The sequence below is a fragment of the Phalacrocorax carbo genome, chromosome 14 (assembly GCF_963921805.1).
Source record: "Phalacrocorax carbo chromosome 14, bPhaCar2.1, whole genome shotgun sequence".
Taxonomy (NCBI): Eukaryota; Metazoa; Chordata; class Aves; order Suliformes; family Phalacrocoracidae; genus Phalacrocorax; species Phalacrocorax carbo.
The window spans coordinates 14,642,819-14,655,264 of NC_087526.1; the positions used below are offsets into that span (position 1 = coordinate 14,642,819).

Sequence of the window (12,446 nt, forward strand, 5' to 3'; positions counted from 1 at the left end):
CTGGTGCTGTCCTTTTCCCTGTAACTGAGAATAAAACAATACCCAAGTATTGTCTGCATTGCTGGAGTGATGACATTGGAGTCTCTGCCAAAAGAGCATCTAAAAGATCAATGAAACCCAGGTTATTTATAAATGGGTAGTGTCATTTCTTCCCCAAAGTAATTTCACTTCCTTAGCTTTTCCACCAGGCCTTTCTGTGCCGTGAAGTGGCCACGGAGTGAGGTATAAATAGCACTGAGCCAGGCTGCGAGAGAGGCAGCAGGACTGGCTGGTGGAAGACAAAACTGCCTTGCTGAACCTGCCTTTGGCTGCACCTTTACTTCCCTGAGCTGTGCCCAAGCTTCTGCAGCACCAGGATGGGGACCAGACGTGGATGCTGAACCCCTTCTGCTTGGGGGGGAGCAGGTCCCTGCAGGCGCAGCCACTATGCCAGTTGTGCACCGACCCAGCAACTGGTCCCCTGGGGCCAGAGTCCCACCAACACCAGGACTTGCTTTCCAGAGTAGCTTTTAGGGAGGTTTATTTCTCCCACCAGCAAACACGCAGTAGCATGGGCTACGTGTGTGTGTCCAGCTCAGCTGCTGCGCTGGGATGCCCAAATGTCGTGGGGCAGAGCCTTGCTTAGGGACAGGGGACATCTTGTAGGGGAAAGCCGCTGTCCACGAGGCGGTGTTCCACCAGGGCATATCCAGACTAGAGGCTGGAAATCAGACATTGCTGATGGCTGATGGCCCATAGTGATGCGGGAAAGTCTCCTGTCGTGATGTGAGGACATGCAGGAATATTGCTGCATCCTAGGTGGCAGCCAGTCTTGAGGAAGGTTCAGGTCCCATGAGGAACTCCCATGTTTTTTGCCACTTGAACAGCTGTACCTTGTCATGAGAGGATAAGCTGAGCTCAACCTAGTGTAAGGCTTGATGACCAAGGGCAGTGGAGTGGGGAGGAGAAGCTGAGCAGTGGCTGAGCCCCCATGAGCAGAAGGCTGGCTCAACAGGATGGGAAAGCAAAGCCATGGCCTTCATCAGGTCAAGGAAACAACTGTCTTGTGGCTAATGGCCGCTTCCATCAGCTTATCTCCTCAACACCACCCTAGTCTAGTTTCCCATGGAGAAAGAGACCGTGTGTGAGGAGTGGAGAGAGCAGGAAGCTGTGATGGGATCATCCTGAGGACTGATGCTCTGCAAGCGGCTGGTTGTGTGGGCTGGCTGTATGTGCCACCCACCCTCGTGCTCCCAGATCTCAAAGCAGATGAAAACTGATGCAAAACGGCAAACAGCTAGGGCACTGCAGGGGCAGACCCTGCACACGGACTGGCAGAACCATGTCCCAGCTGTGGTTCTGCTCTGTCTCAGCACCTCTCTTGCAGCTTCCAAGGCAGATCTTGGCTGTGATTTCCAATGGCTGCTGTGTGCCAGGGCCTGTCCTGGCAGGCCAGCTGCAGTTAAGGTGCTATTAAGTATTCAAATGAACAGGGCAAGATTCTCTGTTCTCTCGTTGTTTTGAAGTGCATTGGCAAGACCTCAAGCATCTTCACTGAAGGCTCACACATTCCTGTAATTTTTGTAGTGTTTAGTACAACCTTCATTCCTAAACAGATGCTTTACAGTGGCAATCCCCAGAAGAAAACCCCTCGAACCACAAAGCTGGTAAATTCAAAGCAAACAAACAAAACCTCTCCAATTTCCCCAGCCTCTAGGTGGTCTCACTGCCTCCATGCCTGCATGGAGACTTGCTTGCTAAGTCTGGACACTAATTTCTCACATCATATCTCTTCCACGTGCTTTCTCAATCTTCATATTAATTTTGGAGACTTTCTGCATGCAGTGTAAGCACAATACCCCGAGGCTCAGCCGCCAGTGTGCCTATGCTGCCCAAGCCTCGTGCCATGGCAAGGTGTGTATGGCTGCACCAAGGAGGTCATGGCAGCAGCAGCTTCATGCATGAAGGGTTATAGAGGCAGCACTTCACCCCTGGCCAGAGGACAGCCAGCTCAGGACAGGGTGACCAGCACTGTCCCTGGGCTGAGACGTCCACGCAGCAGGCCACTCGTGCTGGGAAGTGCCCAGGGTGCTGTGAGATGAGGGGATAACCCCATCCCAAGCCCCACGGGAGCATCTCCCCTTTGGGGTCCCTGCAGTAGCATCGCTGCTGCACCCACCTCCTGCTGATGTTGAGGGGTGCATGGAAAGCTGTGCTGTGGTGGTGGCTGCTCTCCCTCTTGCCATGGTAGGACAGGGCTGTAGAATCTAGGGGTTTGCTTTGGAGGGAGCCTTGCATGGCCAGGCTGAGCCAGAGGGACGCTGTCGGACTGGCAGTGCTGGCCTGTCACCTCTGCCTGTCTCGCTGTAAGCAGACATTCTTGCTTGATGGAAATATGCCTGAAATAGCTCCTCTGCAGATTGTCTTTATCTAATCAGCCACCTTCGCACTCCCCTCCAGTGCATTTCAGGGAGCTGATAACGGTGATATGTTAAGTGTGGAAACCTCTAGTGAACTGCCCAGCATGTAGAGTAATTCTCTTTCCTGCCACTTATCAGAGCCTGCTAATGGGAAACATTCCTCCCAGGGGTCAGGGAGCAGCCAGGGGATTTCTCTGGAGAGGACAGCTGAGCCCCTGGCACCCTCCTGGCTCTCTGGGGCTGGGTAGGAGCTGATCTGACCACAAAATGCTCATTGGAGGGGCAGCTGGTGGTGTCCTGTCCCATGGGGAGAGGCTTGTCCAGCCCTCAGGGGCACGGCTGAGGAGCCCCATCCTTTTCCATCATATCATGGGACACCAACGGGGCAAGCACAGAGCGACAGGGGGAAGAACGGGGGTGACTCAGTGACCAGGGGAGGTGCTCCCACTACGGAGGATGGTTGTGCAGGGCTGGTGGGACATTCGGGCAGGCTGTTCACTTCAGGCAATAAAAAGCTCCCCTCCGCTCAGGCTAAAGCTGTGGGTTCCTCGCTGTGCCCGTGGGGTTTCGTGGGAGGTCTATAGGAACCCTCTGAGATCCCTGCCCCACTGAGGATGCCCCATCACACCTGCCTGAGCAGGGCCCAGCTCAGGCCTCGCCAGCAGCGAGGATGAGCTGCCTACCGCCCTGAAAACCACATCACAAACACCAGCGCCGAAAAGGCCTGAACCCAGCGGAAGTGCACTTCAGCAGCTGCTGGAGCAACCATTCCACATTTCCCTTTCTACAGATCTGCTCGGCCTTTGATGGACCCTGCTGGAACCTCTTCAAAGAAGAAGAGAAACTAGGGCGAACAGAAGGAACTACAGAAGGAATCTCCGAAAATAAAATCGCTTTAAAGATAAGGCAGGGGAGGGGGTGAGCAGAGCGCGGGGCGAGTACATGCCCTGAGAAGAATGTGTGAGGCTGGGCCAGCTGGTAGGTCTGGGCAGAGAGCTCATCCCACTGCCGGGGCACTCGTGGCAAAGGTACTTGGCACTGGACCCACCAAAGGCCTTGGATCCCTCCAGGGTGTGGGTGGAAACCTGACTCCAAGCCCAGGACAGACAGGCAGCAGACCACCATGGTAACCTCAGAGGGACCTGTGGTCCACCAGTGCCTGTGGCTCTTCAGGACACTGAAACTCTGCCATCTTGGCAAGGTTGAGCACCTCTGTGATGCTGTGGTCAAGGGATCTCAGGACTGGTGTCACCATGATGGTCTCCCCAGGGGAGTTGCAATAGACACACCCACAGAGCCCAGCTCTGCACCAACTACTGCCAAATCCCCATGAGGACCTGAGCTTCTGAACACCAGCCTGGTGAGAAAGCCCACATGGGACATAGACATGGGAGCTTGCACCATGTTTTAGCCTGATGTGCTCAAAGTCACCTTGTTCATGCACAGACTCCCTTTCATGGGAGCATTTTAATTCACGGGGAAGACTGGGACCATGCAAAGCCCCTACGTTACACTGTGCGGCCAATGAAAGCAACATCCCTGAGCCCAGCCATCTTCTGTGCTGGGGCTCCAGCCACAGGGGACAGGTCTGGAGTCCACCTCCATCCCATCAGTCTCCCAGACTTCACTCCAAAGCAGGGTGGGAGGGCAGAGGACCCGCCTGTCGGAGGTGTGTGGAGGAGATGGCACTGGGAACCCAGACTTGCAGGGTGTAACAGCAAAGCGTGCCTGCCTGCTGGATGGAAAGACTGAACACTGCTGGGGCTTCAGCAGAAACCCCCTTCAGTGCCTGGCTTAGGTTCAGGGCAGGTCCTGGGGCTGCAAAAATCCCTCTGCAGCCTGGGCTGTGTGCCCAGCCTGAAGCCACATGCCCTAAGAAGCTCTTGGTGCTGCAATTCTGGCTGTGACAGAGGCCATGCCACATGCAGCCTGGGCACAGCCCTGTACAGCTCATCTTTAATCACCCCATGCCTCAGTTTCCCCTACTCTCAGGAGGCTACAACGACCCCAAGTTACTTTGGGGCATGAGGGTACTGAATAGGGAACAGCAAAACCCTGCAGCCATGAGCCCTGGTTCTCCAGTAACACCTCGGTGGGGTTATTTCTGATTTCTGTGTCCCCAGGAGATGACCACACGGCTGGGGAGCCAAGAGGCGGTTTGGCACCGAGGCATTCCCCGGCCAAGGATGGGGGAAGCAGCCATCCAGACCATCTAGGGGGGCCAGATGCTCCTCCTCCCTGCACGTGCATGTGGGGGTCCCAAGTCACCCAGCTCTGGTTAGGCTGATTTCCAGCTCTGGAGGCAGCTGCAGCTCGTTTCACACAAGTCTGCATTGAATCCAAGCAGCCCACGAGTGCCCCTGCTCCCACAGGGGACACGGAGTGTCTTTGTGTCCGGGAAGGAGCAGAGCAGCGCTGCAGAGAGGAGTGGCCGTGTTCCCCGGGGGCTGAGTGGTGGCAGCCCACCCTGGCTGGGCGTGCACACGCCGGCAGCAATCGCCGGGCTGTTCCGGGGGCCCTTTGCCCTGGGAAGGTGTGTGCTGGTCCTGCTCTTGACAGCGGCACGTCCTGGCCTGGCGTGGGCAGGAGGGAGATGGGGTGCAAAAAACCATCTAGCCCTGCTGTGCTTTTTAAATGCACCAGAGCGAACGCAAAGAAAGGAGTGGAGCACTTGATGGACAGGCATGAGGGTCCTTCGGGGAGGCAGCAACATAGCCAGCCCAGAGGGCAGAAACCTCACTGCAATTCATATGCCAGCAACTAAAATGGCTTTTCCTTGAGCCTGGCACAGAAATCCCTGTGGCATGGGTGTAGGTCTGGCTGCCCCGCTCCGGGTCCCATTCCCATCTGGGACAGCCCATGGTAGTGCTGTCAGGACAGAGGGGTGCTCTGGGCTGCGATCACTGTGTTGTACATAGTGTCTCTGGGTGCTGCCCAGGTGAAATAGTGTGGAGGAAACCCAGAAGCCTCTCTGTAGAGAGAGCTTTAAGCTGGTCTAGCCATGAACCAAACTCTCAAGCCAAGGCGGGCGAGCTCTGGGAGCAGGACCCGGGGGTCCTGGCAGAGCCCATCCATGTCAGCAAGACAGAGCAGGCGGCTTAAGCCCATGCGCTGCTATGGCTGCGGGGCGCATCCCACCCCTCTGACAAAACCATCGAGATTCACTTGCCTATAACCAGAAAAGAAAATTCTGGTGTTCGTGAGGTTTGGTCTTAAATGGGCAGCAGCCGGTGTGCCTCAGGAAACAAGCTGAGCCCTTTGAGAAGAAGACAGGGAGGTAGCAGAGGCCAAGCCCCGAGGTCCTTCCCTAGTCCCCGGCTTCTGGTCTGTCTGGCTGGGGAGAGGCTGAACCAGAGCTGAGCAAGAGGTTGGGATGCTCCAGCTTGGAAAACCAGTGGCTGCACACATCCCGCTAGGCAGCAGCTCTCCCAGCAGGATGCGAGGAAGAAGCAGGAGGACCAATTGCTTAGGTGCAGGAGGAAACGGTGAAGTTCTTGTTCCTCTGCTCTCTGCTGGAGCAGGCAGCATGGGCAGGCTTGGAGTGCTGATCTGCCTCCCGGAGCTGGAGCCTCTCACTCTGCCTTTGTACTCGCCTGACAATACAGGAATAAAAATAACCAGGCTGCATTTGCAGAGAGATAAAAGCGAAGTTTGCCTTTTGTGTCTCTCCAGGCAGTGGGACAGCAGCACCAATGGAGCTGTGTGGACATGACACATGGGAATTTCTGACATATCTTTTCCCACTCTGACCTTGACAGACACAATAAAAAGGGGCTTTGCTGCACGCACACAGCCACTCAGTCCTATCACCAAGGTTGGTAATAAAGAGCATGTCTGTGTGCACGCTTGTCCTCTGCTACTAACCCTCTTCACCTCTGCAGGGTGGATGTTCCTGGAGGAGAGGGGCTGACTCTAGCGGTATAGGGGAGGGTGGGACAGACCTGGATCAAGAGCATTTTTGCTAAGGTCTGCACGCTTTGCCAAGTTGCTGGCTATCAGCAGTGGCTATGTTCGTGATAGCTGTGGCGTTTTGTAGCTCTGCTGTGTGATACCGCGTTAGACAGATTTTTAGAAAGCACTCTCATAAAAGTGCTTTTACAATCAGCTGTCACAGCGGTCTTCTAGAAGGGGTCTTCCCAGGGGTAAAACCTCCAGTCTTGCTTTTATCTTCATGCAGTTTCACCCTACAGCATAGACCGGGTCTTTGCAGAGGTTTTCTGCAGGGCACCAGGGCTCCAACAGGTCTGTAGAGCTGGGTTTTTAGCTGAGTTTATCAAGAAAAGGGGTGTTGTTGGCAATCTCTGATGATGCCTAAAATGCGAATGCGGATTTTGACACGAAAGTGATGCTGGCTCGCCCAGCTGGCACGTGCAATGTGGGGCTGATAGCAGCAGAAGGGAAAGTGTTCAGTAATTGTCTTGTTATTATAGTTATTAGCTAGTATTGTTGTTGCTGTCTTCTCTCACTCTCTAAAATTAAAAGCGCATTTGGTGACTGTGTTGCTCTTGGTTAGCAGCCCCGCGGCGGGTGCTTTCCCTGTGCGCTGACTCCTTGTCCCTTCCCTCCTTTCAGCATTCAGGTGTCTTTCATTCTTCCTTCGCTGTTGCCAACTCTTCCTCCAGCTGGGCAAGATGTCTATGCTGGACATGAGCGAGTTTGGGGAGGCTGCTGAATACCTCCGGAAAAGCTACACAGAGCAGCTGAAGCTTCAGACAATCCCGTTTGATGGTAAGACCCCACGGCAGCTCTCAGCACAGTACCGGGGAGCCCTTGGCCACGGCTGTCTTTGGAGTGCGTCCCCGTCCCTTTCCCAGTGCTGGTACCCATGGTATTGCAGTGCTGCAGAACTGCCCCATCACCCTGAAGGACAGGAAGCTCTCAGAAGTAGGAAAAGCAGGTTTTTGACTGTCCCTTTTTCTGCTGAGGTGTGGGCAGAGGCGGCTGTTGGTCTCCCCCGACCCTGAGGGGCAGGAGGGCTGAGGGAGATGGGCTGAGGGACTGGCAGCAAAGCCTTCTCCAGCTCTGTTTTATTTTGGAGGCGCCTGCTCTGTCCCAGCCACCCCGCTGTTCTGCAGCTCGCCATGCTCGATGCTCCAGGGCCCAGCTTTCTCCTCTTGGCTTGGCAAACAAGGGGAGGTTTGCTTTCTCTCGCCGTCCTTTTTTCATGACGGTCCGAGTACAAGCACACATGAAACAACAGAGTTCTGTCAGACTAAAAGTTGACCCTGGCAAATTAAACAGCCACCAAACACAAAAAAGGTAAAGAAATCCCAGCTCCTATGACCAAGAGCATAAGAAGGAATAATCACTGTCCTTCCACGTTATCAGACTGCATTTATGTGGCTTTCAGTTGACAGTTTTGAATGGTTTCCTACATTTCAACCTGTTTTGTGTCTTCCCTTCCCTTCCCTCTTTTTTCTCCTCCAGGAAAGAAGCGAGCTTGGATCCCAGATGAGAAAGAAGCTTATATTGAAGTGGAAATCAAAGAAAGCTCTGGTGGCAAAGTCACTGTGGAAACCAAAAATAAGGAAGTAAGCAAAATACCTTTCACTTTCCAAGGGCTAACAAGAGTGTGCGGAGGGGGGGATACGTGTGACAAGATCACGTCTGAAACTAGCCAAGCTCTTGCTGATAACCCTTCTACGCTCCTCCACCAGTCATGCCCCGAGGGGACACACACCACAGTGTGTCAGGACACGTAGGCCAATTACTTGCCAAGAGTGGCAACGGTTCAGCATCCCCCCATCGAGTGATTGCTTTCAAGCACAGTTTACTGTGTGAGACAGACCGAAGGGGGACGGTCGGGCTGGGGCCGTGGGAGGAAGGTCTGCCTGAAGTCAGCGCCTGCCCCAGCACAGACCTTTGCAATGCTGAACCGCTGCCTGGCTCATCTCAAAGGTCAAAGCAAGAGGTAAGGGGCCAGCTGGCCAGTTCCTGTTGTTTTAGCTGAGGTTTGCAGCAGAGTAAGCAGTGCTGTTGGGAGAAAAGGCGCTGGGCAAAGAGGTAGGACCAGCACGTCTAGTGGTGAGGCTCCAGCTTTCCAGCAGCAGGAGGGAGGCAAAGCGAGCAACAGTCAGCCGATGTTTGTCAAGGTGATATCAAGTACAAATTCCTGCAAATGAGCTTAATTAATATTCTTTTCTCGGGTATGCGAGTCGTGTGGCCTTGCAACATCATTGCACTAGTGCAAAACTGGGAAAAAAACCAAGGACCTGACCAGGCAGTAGATGGTAGACTTTGTTATTTCTATTTCTTGGCTAGTCTGGTCATGTCTGCTGAATTTAAAATAAGTATACATAGTCGTCTTTGAAAAGTGTCAAGGTTTGGAAAATATTTTTGTTTGAAATCGGGGTAAAAAACCTTTTGCTATCCCAAAAGAAAATTTACTGGGGGTGTGTGTCAATTTGAAAAGTTTATTCTGATGTTTAAAATACTGTGGTTAAAGATCTTCAGCTTCTGCAAACAAAGCTGTTTCCAAACCTTTTTGCCATTGTCTATTGAAACTGTTTGCTTGTTGGTTTTTTTTAATTAATAATTTGTCATGGATTTACAAAATCTAAAACTGTATCTGCTTTCCCTGGGTCACCATTTCCAGCAGAAACAGTTTCAAGAAACATAACCCCACCCTTATCCTTCTATCTACCTTCCCACTTTTAACACCTAACATTTTTTAACACCACGCTTTTCCTATTACATATAAAAAAAAAACCTCTTTGAAAGGTTTCATTTAATCTTTATTAACAAGACCATTTGCTAAATCCATCTTCTTCTCTTCAGGCGAGATATGTAACGCGATAGTTTCCCAGCGCTTGGCTTTGCGGGATTAAATAAATCCAGTTATCAGTGATGGGGTACAGGCTTCAGCTGTTTGCCCAAATAACCAGGATCTCTCCAAGCGAAAGACAGCACTGCTGCTGGATTTGAGGCTGTGAAGAAGAGTGCAGGATGGGGGTGTCGAGCCCATTGTGGGGTGACATCTTGGTGCCCCCCGGCTTGGACCCCCTCCGCCAGGCTCATCCGCAGCCCATGTCCCTGGGGAGGGGACAGGCTTGGGGCTTGCTTTTCCCAGCTGGACTTTGAGGCTGGGGTGCTGGCAGGGCTCCCCTAGCCTTGTCACCCCAAAATGGAGGGCAACCCTGTCTGGAGGACAGTGGCCACGGGGCCAGGGATGTCCCCAGCATGGGACTGTCAGCATGTCCACCCACCCAGTGGGTTTTGGGGGGAGAGGGTGTGTGGTGGGTGCTGGGGTCCATCTAATGTGTCCCCCCTCCTCCGGAAGACACGGGTGGTGAAGGAGGATGAGGTGCAGCCCATGAATCCCCCCAAGTTCGACATGATCGAGGACATGGCCATGCTGACGCACCTCAACGAGGCCTCCGTGCTGTACAACCTGAAGCGCCGCTACTCCCATTGGATGATCTATGTAAGCCGATGGCACCCAGGGCACCGGGGCTCACCCGTGGGGTGGGGAGGTGAAGGGGTGTCGGGGCCCCTCCATCCCTCATCCACCACCTTTCCTCCTGCAGACCTACTCGGGGCTCTTCTGTGTCACCATCAACCCCTACAAGTGGCTGCCCGTCTACACCGCGACCGTGGTGGCAGCCTACAAGGGCAAGCGGCGCTCCGAGGCGCCCCCGCACATCTACTCCATCGCTGACAACGCTTACAACGACATGCTGCGCAGTAAGCCCTCACCTTGGGGACCCCCATTTTTGGGGGTTCCAGGCTCCTAGGGCAGGGGGTGAGACGGGCAGCACCAGCCTAATGCCTTGCTCCTTCTCTTCCAGACCGTGAAAACCAGTCCATGCTTATCACGTAAGTGCCCCTCCATTCCCTTGCCCTGCCTGGCCCCGTGTGAGCGCTCGAGGCCGCCCGTGCTGCCCTCCCAGGGGGGCCCTGATCCAGCACCCCGTGCCCTGGGAGGGCCCCCCCGGCCGCGTGCCCCCGACGCCGGCAGCTGCTGGCCCCCCCGTCCCTTCCCGCCCAGCCTGCCGCCGCGCCAGGTGACAAAGCCCTGCGCAGGCCTGGCGGGCAGGCTCCCCCGCACCCCGACAGCTGCGGAAGCTGCCGTGGGGCGCTCCAGCCGCTGCCGTCCTCCAACGAGCGAGGGGGAAGGAGAGATGGAGGCCAAGGCCGGAGGGAGATGGCGGCAGCGGCCGGAGGGGCGGCGGTGGGGGAGGAGGGTGACGTGGGAGGGTGTAGGCCAGGTTGATTTCAAGTGACATATAGATAAGGGCTATATAAAGGACTCTAAAGGACCCTATGCCGCTGCCAGGAGCCACGGACATTTTTAGCCTCGGCCATAGCCTAATTAGGAAAGGCAGGGGCTGCGGAGAGATGCTTGGCGCGTGTACGGCTGCGGCTCCGCTCCCCAGCTCCCCCCCGGCTCTTTGTGATCTGGGATTACAATGGGAGAGCAGCTAACTATAGGCATGAGCTCAGTGGGGCCCGCCGGCCGCCCGCACCCCGCGCCGGGCACGCCGGGCCCCACGCTCGCCCAGGCAGGATTCGCCCCAGCACGGTGCCGCTGCCATCTCCAAGCCCCCCCAACAAAGCGGGGTGGGCTGAAACTACCCGAGCGGGAACAGTCGAGGCCAGTTCCTGGCTGATCCCCGACAGCTGAAGCCCCGGGGCCAGGGCCGTGCAGCCTTGGTGGGCGCCAGCACCTCCCACCATATCTGCGGCGGGCAGCTGACCCCCCGCGGCACCTTCGAGGAGGCAGGCAGAGCCTGGGCTTGCAGCCGGAGGACACGGCGAGGATGGAGCTGGGTTTCGCTCTAAAGACAAGCACGTACAGCCCCAGCCTGGAGGGGATTGATAGTGCTGGCCTCCCCGTCCCTCCGATACTTTGCTTCTCCCTCCTGGCACAATGAGCGGGGTGGCAAGTCGGCAGGGTCTCTGTTTGAAGTGTTGTCTGTTCTTTGCCTCATGTCCTTGATCTGTGTATTTCTGTTACTCTAAGCGGAGAATCTGGTGCTGGTAAGACTGTAAACACCAAGCGGGTCATTCAGTACTTTGCCATTGTCGCAGCCTTGGGCGACACGCCGGGCAAGAAATTAGTAAGACCCTCTTTTGAAACAAGTTCTTGCTGTTTTCTTCCTTTCTTTATTTCCCTCCCCCCCCGCCCCTTTCTTCTTCTTTTTACTTTTTTTTTTCTTCCCCCAACTTTTTGCATTTGGAAGCGTGTTTTCGTCTTACCCACCCAGGGCTTGGCTTCTCCCTGACTTTTGAACAAGCAAGGCTTGAAATTATTCTGCTCAAGGGGAAATGGATTTTTTTTTATGTGGCTGCTCGATCTGCGCAGCCTGGAAGGGGTGCTTTAGATAGTCTCTTTATCTTCTCTTCCTCCTTCAACACCCCACAGATCTTCTTCTTAAGGAGCATTAAAAGAACGGAGTAAACCTGCCATTTCCCACCTTGCCTCTTTTAAGCCTTGCTTTTCGTCCTTTTCTCCTTTTTTTCTCCTCTTGTTCATTTTGACCCTTTTCTACCTTATGCTTTTCTTGCTCTTGTTTTGATTCTTGCATTTCTTTGGTGCTGGTTTTTTTTTGAGCTGCCCTTGCAATTGCTTATTTCTTCTTGATACGTTGAGGGCCCAGCCTGCTTTTCCCTTGTAGAAGCAAACTGGCTCCTTTAGGTATCAGACAAGCAATACTTCTGCATTATTTTCTTTACTCTTCTTTGGGTTTGGATTTAACTGTTCTTGCATTTTGACGCATTTCTTTATTGAGCTAATCTATTTAACAACTTTTTGGCATCTCTTATAAATTTTAATCCTCCCATTTTTTCTTGGACGGTTTTTGGCACTAAATGGTCATGCCCTGCTTTTCTGACCATGCTTCTTGTGGTTCTTGCCTGGCTTTTCTGGGTTTCTAAAGACAATTTTCTTTCCTTTCTCTAGGCAGCTGTTGCCACTAAAACTGGGGTAAGTGTTGTAGACTCCTAATCTTTAGTGCTGAGGACAAGGTTCTGCTGCACCACAGAGCTACAGCGGGGTGATGGGGAATGCCTGTGTGGGGCATCTGCCTTGGGTCTGGGCGCGAGGGC

The 12,446-nt window shown here is 54.1% G+C and overlaps 1 protein-coding gene across 2 annotated transcripts in view; it reads left to right on the plus strand.

Annotated features, from left to right (window-relative positions):
• Positions 1 to 6,975: 6,975 nt before the first annotated feature.
• The window catches only part of MYH7B (myosin heavy chain 7B), a 28,336-nt gene continuing 22,865 nt past the window's right edge, over positions 6,976 to 12,446 (plus strand). The window contains exons 1-7 of one of the 2 annotated variants that reach the window (XM_064465794.1): positions 6,976 to 7,127; positions 7,827 to 7,930; positions 9,679 to 9,822; positions 9,926 to 10,082; positions 10,187 to 10,214; positions 11,362 to 11,458; positions 12,301 to 12,324. In XM_064465794.1, coding sequence (XP_064321864.1) covers positions 7,031 to 7,127; positions 7,827 to 7,930; positions 9,679 to 9,822; positions 9,926 to 10,082; positions 10,187 to 10,214; positions 11,362 to 11,458; positions 12,301 to 12,324 — 651 coding nt within the window. In that variant the 5' untranslated portion in view covers positions 6,976 to 7,030. Of the gene's footprint in view, positions 7,128 to 7,826; positions 7,931 to 9,678; positions 9,823 to 9,925; positions 10,083 to 10,186; positions 10,215 to 11,361; positions 11,459 to 12,300; positions 12,325 to 12,446 lie in introns of those variants that run through there. The other variant, XM_064465795.1, reaches the window with a different exon arrangement.